The following is a 9,629-nucleotide window of genomic DNA, read 5'->3' on the forward strand; positions in this document are numbered from 1 at the left end:
TATGCACACCTTATACACATTCCTTCATAATTACCCATCATACACAGGCATTAAAAAAAAAAAAAAAAAGCCAAACCACCGTCATGCAGTCCTTCATACAAAATTCATCCAGCTAACTCAAACCTTTGGCAGTTCCCCAGCCTCAACCTCCACATCTCCATACTTCTCAACATCACTACAATGGGTTATTCCCTGATCATATGACAACTTATGTATGTTATTCCTGTTACTATCACATAACATTCAGCTTATGAAAGACCAAATCTCCTACTAACCCCTGCACTGTGGAGGGCCCTACTAAGATTAATAAAAGACTCACATACAAGTCATCACATAAAACTTTAAGTGGGTGATTAAGACAAAACTAGTCATGGATTCTACTTTTTTTTTTTTTTTAACAATACAAATCGGCACTCAGAGGAGAAAATTTAAGCAAGAACAAACAGACAAAAGAAATGAGATGAGAATAAAGAAGATATGAGAGGAGATGAAAAGAGAGGAATGAACAATGCACAACAAGAGGAGAGGATGCGAGAAGAGAAGAGGAGAGCCAAGACAGAAACAGAGCAAGAAACAAAAAACAAAGAAACAGAGAAACGTACAAGCTTGGTCATGATTCTGATCAGGTACACAAGCCCAATCAGGAGCCTTTTTTGGAATCGTGTGTCTTCACCTCACAGTTCTGCATCTCGTAAATCTGTTGGGGGGGAAAAAAAGGTACTGTACACAATGTTCTCTTACATGTTTTTCGTTTATCCATCCACCATCCAATCTAGTACTGTTCAACCAGGAGCAGCAGGGCCCACAGTAAAGTTATTCTGTCCAGACATTTAAGCTAAGTGACAAGTTGCTCACCCCTAAGCAGCATTATGTGAGCAAAAAAAAACAATCACCTTTCAGAAAAGAGAGCCTTATGGGTTACACTGGGCTAGAGCACCTTTATTAGACGGATCACTTGGGCACATTATTAATAGCTTTCAAACATAGATGTAAATTCTTTAAATATCATACAAAAGAACACTAACATGCCACATGCAGAAATTTAGTGGTAAAGACAAGGTGCTTAAAAAAAAATAATAATAATTAAAAAAATAAACTGCAGACAGACAAACAGGAAACAGATAATAATAAACTTGGATAAAAACATAATGTGAACAATGACATACTGACAGTTACCTGACATCTGGCAAAAAACGTTAATTGTGTGAACTCGGTAAATCAAATCAAATCTCTGATCTGACCATGCAACTCAAACGTAGACTATTATTTATAGGTGAGAAAAAAAAAAGTATAGGCTACACTGGAACATATGACAATCTGTCTGCCATCTCAAACTCCTCCCCATTCTGTAACACTTTTGTTATGGAGTGGGAAATACCTGTATGTATGACTCAGTAAGTGTCAACATCTGTGGTTCAATCTCCTTCACATGCAGGTCCTGGAGCTCATACCACTTGCCTGTACCCTGTAAAAATACGCGTGTTACCTGTTTATGACAGCCTGGGTCACAAAACAATATCAGTTACAGTACTATTAACTCTACTACTACTACTACTTCCACTACCACTATCACTTCTGCAACTAGTCTTACTTCCATTACTATTATTACTACTACTACTATTATTACTTCTACTACTATTATTACTTCTTCTACTACTACTATTATCGCTTGACAATGTCAGCTATAAATCAGATCCTTACACCTCAAAGGAAGTACTAAGAGACTGACTGTTCCTGTTCTTGACCTTTTTCATTATGAGAGATCTGCCTCAAACTGAATATCAAAGTCCAGTGATAAAATACTTGAAATGAATATTACATCTACTGAAGGGGTTATTGGTTCTTCTAGCTTTCTGACCACAAGATATTTTCCTTAATCTAAATAAAATCAATCGTCTGTGCCAAGAATAAAATTAAGATGATACAGTACTGAAGCTGGAGGAATTATACTACTCTTTTTACTCTAACTTGGCATAAAATTGCCATCTCTCCATCTTGACTGCTGAGTTATAACAATATACAGTATTAATAGTATACTACGATGTTAGCCATAAAAAACTGCTATGGAAAAAATATAGAACCATAGCATTATTTTACTCTGCCACTAAGCTTACAAAAATCTATGGATGGTGGCTGCTGAGTCAAACCTTGTGAAGGATGTGACAGCGGTATGTGCCCGAGTCTGGCTCTCCGTCATGTACTATGTTGGCCACTAGGTCATACACAGGTTCAGGGTGTTTCTTCTTAACCTGCATCAACACAAACAAGTTGCACTTTTAGTCACCATCATCACCATCAAGACATTTACTTCCACCTAAATCAGGGTGAGGTAGGACCCACAAACAAGGAAAGAAAAAGTGCAGATGTGTGAGAACTATTAATAGCATGTCTTGCAATGTGGGCCAGTCATTCACACATCATTCATGGCCTCAGTATCCTGACTGAAATTTGCATACACTTGCTAGACACAGTATTTCTTAATCACCATCATCCTAATTCCACAAAAAAGTTGAGGTAGGAGGATCCAGAATTAAGAAAGAGTAAACAAAATTGACCTGGCAATAAACTGGAATAATTTCTGGTCACGAGTTTGTTATATAGCTGATACTGTTCCTTCAATTCTGAAAATTTTTTATACTTAAAATTTGTGTATCCTTCTGTGCTAACATGAAAAATTTTGTGTATGTGCATGTGTCCACAAGTATCCCTGTATGTTCACGTGCAGGCTACATGTTTATTTGTGCAAGCATGTGTATGGGGAAAAAAAAAAAAGGGGGGGGGAATTGCAATCTCATGATATGAAATATCATAACTGTGTACCACTTATAAATTTGTGTCCTATAGTTTCTTTTATTATGCAATAAAGATCTGAATACCATAAACTAATCATTAGGTTATACATATTAACACAAAATACATAAGCTACAAGATTAGAACTTCACTGACCAAAAGCAAAATCATTAAAACACTGTCTAGTTCACTTTTGCTTGCCTGTGGCTGATGGGTCTGTATGGCTAGACAGACTGTGGTAGATCAACAACAGCACCAAACAAACAACATCCACTTTCAGCCATTATCAGTACTCACCTCCTCTGTCAGGTACTCAGACAGGTCAATATTTTTCACCGGGAAGTTGACAATGGTTGGGTTCTTCTCCACATAAAATGTATTCTTGGTGAATCTCTGAAATTAAAATGAGGAGTCAACAACATGCCCATGAGGAAGACAAAAGACTTTCACTATCTTCACTTACTACCACTCCAGGAATTATTGGCAAAAATTGCAAGATCATCATTCCACTTCTTAATTCATGACATAAACATACAAACACTCATTTCATGGTAAAGTCAGAAATATGGAGAAATACTATCTTAAAAAAAAAATTGGGATATTGCATTTTCCCCCAAATTTGAGGCTGAAATATACAGCCACTAGCCTTATGGTAGAGTATCAGGTAAGGAGGAAGGCCAGTCAACTGGAATCTCTTGAGGATGCTCTCCTTGTATGTCTGGTACTCCTTGCCCATCTTGCCATCAAACTTGCTCAGCAGTAGGTACAAGCTCACCTATGGGGGTAAATGAACGATCAGCATCATCATCTACATTGTTACCCAACATTACTATCAGCATTAGCATCAACATAATAATCTATCATTAGCAGCTTCATAGACATCATAACCTATCATCATGATCAACATCATCATCAATAACTTAACCTATAACCATCATCATAACTCATCATCATTATATCACCCCATCATCATCAATATCTTAACCTGTTATAATCATCAACAAACATCCCATCTTCATCATCACTTACCCTATAATTGTCAACTTATCTCGTGAATTAAAATGTCTAAAGGCACTAAGACAGCAACAGAAAATACATCACTAAACTGAGAGGTTGAATTATTTAAACCTGAAAATGACCTGTGGGATAATATTCTCCTTCTTCTCATCCTTGAAGAGTGGAGGCTGGGGCAGGTCACAGGTAAGGTATAGAAAGGGACTCTCCTCCACTCGGGGTTGGTATTCCTCTGTCTCCAACAGCCGACGTCGCTCACTTTCATCAATCTCCACCGGCAGAATCTGAGAGGCAATGCAGAAGTAGAAAATAAAACACCCAATTCCATTAAACCTCCTGCATGGCAATGTGGGGCTACTGTAGTCTAATAAAGAATATTTAACTCTCTCTCTATGGTGCTGCATCAAATATACAGTATTTCATTCTTCCTGTCATCCGATGACTTTAACCATATCAAGACTCTTCAAACTGGAGAAGCTTAACACTTTCCAGGGCCAGCCTTGTGTAACTTTTCTACCCCATTCCCGGGCCAGGGGTGAGTTTCCAACGAAATGAAGCTGTGTTACCTCTGTTCACAAAACTGTTGTGCCACGCATTTGAGCCATGTAAAATCGCTCAACAAATGACACACCAGTGCGTCATCGGCCTGGAATCGATTGGCCAACAAATGACACATCAGTGCGTCATCAACCCGGAATTGTGTTAACAGAGCCTCCATTAATCCTTTTACTATTTGAGCTCTTGTTCAGTTTTAAATAAAATCATTTTGTGGAACCAAGAATGGCACTGGACTGAAACTACAGCAGGCCTAAGCAATGATAATGTGTGAAATATTTTTCACTCTGACAACAGTATAACCAAATAAAGTACCGTACTGGACTTCCAATATTCTTTCAGATTATGTTTTATTACAAAGAACATATATGATGATGGTGCTCAGTAAAAACACTGGCTAAAACAGAAGCTTACCAGCACCTGCAACCAAAACTGTTTCAAATACACTCGAAGAACTTTCTGTTGGAGTATGCAAAGCCTGTGAATGGATAACTATACATCAGAGTGCAAGGTCTTTCCCCTGAAGAGTGAATAAATTATATACAATCTGCCACCCACTGAACTGCAGACCTGGTAATTCACTGCACATAAAAAGATACCTTTTGTGATGTTATGTTCATGGTGCCCCTGAAGCAGCGGTTGATGATGGTAGTGCGGCGCTTGTTAGTCTTGAGGCCCAGGTGCATGGAGTTGAGCATCCAAGACAGGATCTGAATGGCATCACCCTGCACTGTGAACTGGAATTTCTTCTTGCTGCACGACACAACTGCCTGGGAGGGAGTAAAGCAGGTTTAACAAAGCAACTATTCCTGGCCAACAGGAATATGAACCTATATTTTTATCATTCCCTGTGCACCACTATACCTGATCCCCCCACCCCCGAGGGAATGCAGCAACTTCAACAACTTGTATACAAATCTGAGGTTGTAAGAAACTCAAGAGGTCTTTCGTTATGTGGTAGGAATGACTCTCCCTAGTTACACTCATTCTCCAATATAACAAAATTTGGCCATCATATAAACAGAAAGGAGTTAAGGCTCTGTCATTTTCTCACTTCGCCCATATTCCATTGGTGATGAACATTTTTGTTGTTGTTGTTGTTTATTAAAGCATTTCATTCAATTCAGTTCCACTGAATATTATCAGTTTTTGAGATATAACTCCCTCCCCTGAAGTATGTGAATTACAAGCCATTTTTGGCATTCACCTACCCTGACGCCACTTAACCTAACCTAGATCCCGAGTCCTGGAAAAATCAAGTGCAGGAATACGAAAGCACTTGTTACTTTCGCAGAGGCCACAGCAAAATTGAGCTGCCAAACAGTACCTTGGATAGTGATGTGACTTGTTCTGATTGCCAACTGGCTAAATTAAATAATTTTATATCTCCATTATCATTTATTTCCAGTGGATATACCAAAGAAGAAAAGGTGTTTGCACTAGTGAGATCTAACTACAGAACACCCGTAAAATAACCAGACTGAAATGGGCTGAAACAAGAATAATACCTAAGGATCTCTGTCAGATTAAATTTACAACATCTAATCTTACCTGCAACATCTCGTGGGGTGAGACGTGAGCCTTGAAGTTGCGTGGGTTCCAAAGTTTGCGTACCAGCTCGCCAAACCGCGTGATGAGGGGGAACATGGCCAGTCCCTGGCTGCCGGGAGGGTGGTGGATGTGACTGTAGTTGTGTGGGTCCAGGAAATAGTTGCGAAGGGGTGTGATGTTGGACAAAGCCTGAAGATAAGCAACAATCAATTTGTCAATCAAACAATCTATCTACTAACACTCCCAGGCACCTACAACTCACTCCAAGCTAAACAGAATCATCTAGCAACAGTTGGCACACAATGAATGTAGCTGTAATTCTGCGGATTCAGGAACCTATCTATCTATCTATTGCCAGACGTCTTAATCCCGTTCGGGGTGGCCACAAACAAATCGCCTCCACGTTGCCCTGTCCCCCACCAGGAAGTGGCTGTTAAATGATGTGACGTTTGACAGTGCCTGAAAGAACACTCAATATATCAAAACTCTTAGGCTCTTATGACTCACTTTCAGATAAATAAAATAATATGGAATTAAATGGAACTGAATACTTAAGCTGACCTGACCATGAGTTGCTGATCATTCTGATATTAAAACTCAGTCTCCTCTGACTCACTCTTGGCTAAATAAACTAATCTGGCATTTGTTGCAATAGAAGACCAGAGTTGTCCTGATCATGAAAAGACCAACAGTGACAGTAGTGACACTCCACTAAAATCTTCTGGCACTAGCTGGAACAGAATACCAATGATCATCTTGAAAGCATATTAGCTTTATTAGTAACAATGGAATTTTAATATGCATTTTTTCTGCATTACCTACTGACTCAGAAGCAAAAACAGCATCATCATTAGGTTAATCATACCAAAGAACTGCTGGGATCTCTCACCTGGAGCACAACATTACAGTAGTCATTGGCCTTAATGTTGTTGAGACCCACAATGCCTGGGAGGTAGAGGGTGCCATCATAGGCTCGACTCATCTTGCTCTGGTTCACCTTACTTGCGATGTAGTCACGTGAGAAAGTTGGATTCACCACAAAGATTATGTCATTCAGAGATGAATCTACAAGGAAGAGAAAAAAATAATGCAAGCCCAATTGCCAACTTAATAAGAATATTAACCCCTTCATTACAAGCCCATCGATGATTCTTGATAGAATCCACCAGGGAGGAAGGCGATGGACATGCCTCTGGGTGAAACAAAAGTGGAATGGTGGGAAAACTTTAATATTCCCTCATACTGTGTGATCCTTATATCTTTATAATAATGGCACAGTCTGCAACAGTCACAGACAAGAAGATACTGAGATGCATTAAGAAAACTAACAAGATAGGGTAGAGTGTTACAAAATTTCCCAAACCACTTGGAATACAAATAACAGTCTCAACAGCAGCTTTAAGTGTACATACCTATGATTTCATAGTTATCTGGGAGGCAATAGAAGCGGAGTGTCTGAAGGTTGAGGTACACGTGATGAGCGTCAGACACACTGTGGGTGTACGCATGGGTGTTTGGACCACGGCCTGGGGAGGAGGGTGGGCTCAAACTGGTGTGTACAGCATAAACCTAAAATCTAACAGTTTAAATAAGTTTTGTGTAGACAGATTAATGATAACAGCTGAAAGACAGATTACCTAAAATGTATAGGGTATAAAACCTGTGGAGAGCGAGAGCATTTGAATGAATGCAAAAGAAAGCATTGAGTAAGCAATGCAACAAGAAATGTACTCTAATACCAACCTTGGAAGTACTTGCCACACACCAGACAGGCATACACATTGATCCTGGAGAGGGACACGCTGCACAACTTCTCAAAGTCGAAGTCCAGCATGTGACGATTGATGGTGTCCAGATAGGGGCACAGACGGGACTTTTTTTCTGTAAGGACAATACCGTAAGTCTTCAATCATATTTGTCGTTTTTATGTTCTTGTTTGTTAGTGATCTCAAACCAATGACATATTATGTTTCTCTTGCCACTTTCAGATGATTATAAGCACCCCAAAAAGGTCTTCCAGTAGCAAAATGGTTAATGAAGACAATATTGATACCTGCCTTTTTGCAGTCTCTCCTAGGCTGAACATAACCATCCAGAGTGGCAAAGAATAATAGGGTACATAAAAAGACATCACCATATCAGAGGGGTTAAATCCTCTACACAGCTATTACTGATCAATTACAGAGTAAAGTTTCACTGTAACATTGGAAGCTAAATTGGCCATTTCCTCTAATTTAGTTAAAATTAAGATACAGTACCGGTACTTCCAAAAACATCCCATATTTACACCGACTCCACCCGTACAGTAACTAAAAATACCGGTACACACGGTTTTATAGTAATCATGTAGGAACAGGGTTAAACTGAAAAATTAGCTTTCCTTTTATTGGTCGTAGTCTACACCAGCGGCAGTACATATTTACTTTATATGCTCCTTTTTTTCAGCAGTTTTTCTTCTTTTTGTCCACTTTTGTTTTTGTTTTTCTTTCTGTATGAGATGATTTAATATTACAGGCTGCAGGGAATAAATTTTTGGACATTATACTAATCTCATCTATCCCTGCATAAGACAAATAATGAAGAGAATGAGTGTTTTACAGTAGATGAGGGACAGGTGCCATTAGTTGTCATAGATGATGAAGCAGTGCCATCTGAATAGGCCTATGCCATAATCCTTAATAGTCTGGTTTGATGAGATTCAATATATACCGTACAAAAACATATTTCCAACAACCTGCAACATCAGATCAACTCACACAGGGCAAAATAATAGTGCCCGTAAGAAATGAACCCTGACTACTTCCATCATCACCTATACAGTATGTCGGTAGTATTGGCCTACGGCTTTCACTTAGGCTAGGTTTTGTTAATCAGATGTGAATATTCACAACTAACGCTAGGTAACTAAACTTAATAAGTATTATGTCAAAAAACTTGAGAGACTTGCAAAACATAAAGACATATAAGCAAAATAAAAAAGGCCAAAGTTACACCAATAGCGTCCGGCCCAATAACGAACTTACCGACACCATTTTTCAGACCTGAGATACTTACTGTTAACTCTCCCAGTACCTTCATCTTCTAGGCTCCTCTTTAATTTCACTTTGGCCACTGTTTGAAATCTACCATTACTGGCACTGTTTGTGGTTTGTTTATTGGGGTTGTCTGAACTCATGTCTAGTCTGCCAAACAAACCACTGTTACCAGACCCGGAGTATTGCTAAACTCCCTCAAAAAAGAAGCTAGTTTTACCGTAGACTCGTATATTTTACATTTTTGTCCCAGTATGTTCCTCTTACATTACACAGCTCCTTTGCCACCTCATCACATTAATCTTTTAATATCTAAAAATATTCTAACACATATTGCACGTATGTTATGCTTCCTAAGTGATTGCTTACCTTAGTGATATTAAAGAGGCTTAGGTAGCTTGGCTCTTCTCAAATTTGCAGTAATGTTGTCCTCTTGTACTGTGAATGCTTTTGGGTGCTAATTTGAAAAACTGCTCTTTGTGTACAAGGGGGGCACGGTAGCACAGTGGTAGCGCGCTGGACTCGTAATCGGCGAGTTCGAGCCTCGCCCGGGCTGCCGCGCTGGGAGTGGTAGCTCGCTCCTGTAACCCTAGCGGGGCTATATAGTCCAATACAGGGCTTAGCTCGGGGGAACTCCATTTCTCCCATTTCTATGTGTACATTTCTGAATAGCTTACGTTGAAAGAC

At 39.3% G+C, this 9,629-nt stretch overlaps 1 protein-coding gene across 1 annotated transcript; it reads right to left on the minus strand.

Moving 5' to 3' along the window:
- Positions 1-375: 375 nt before the first annotated feature.
- Positions 376-9,085, minus strand: Usp39 (ubiquitin specific protease 39). Its single transcript, XM_080275374.1, has 12 exons — positions 8,965-9,085; positions 7,654-7,791; positions 7,323-7,436; positions 6,800-6,975; positions 5,911-6,099; positions 4,959-5,129; positions 3,930-4,088; positions 3,437-3,565; positions 3,088-3,183; positions 2,148-2,249; positions 1,379-1,465; positions 376-697 (listed from the first exon to the last, which is right to left on the minus strand). Exons 1-12 carry the CDS (start codon positions 9,083-9,085, stop codon positions 641-643), a joined length of 1,539 nt encoding a protein of 512 aa, XP_080131500.1. The 3' UTR covers positions 376-640.
- Positions 9,086-9,629: the final 544 nt, after the last annotated feature.

This window comes from Coenobita brevimanus, chromosome 61 (genome assembly GCF_032717465.1).
Source record: "Coenobita brevimanus isolate Jiangsu-jjx chromosome 61, ASM3271746v2, whole genome shotgun sequence".
Classification (NCBI taxonomy): Eukaryota; Metazoa; Arthropoda; class Malacostraca; order Decapoda; family Coenobitidae; genus Coenobita; species Coenobita brevimanus.

Coding starts and splice junctions, on each gene's coding strand:
- Usp39 (XM_080275374.1), bottom strand. CDS start 9,085: ATGAGTTCAGACAACCCCAATAAACAAACCACAAACAGTGCCAGTAAT. Junction 6,100..6,799: donor ACTGTAATGTTGTGCTCCAG/GTGAGAGATCCC, acceptor GCTTATCTTCAG/GCTTTGTCCAACATCACACC. Junction 3,566..3,929: donor AGGAGAATATTATCCCACAG/GTCATTTTCAGG, acceptor TTACCCCCATAG/GTGAGCTTGTACCTACTGCT.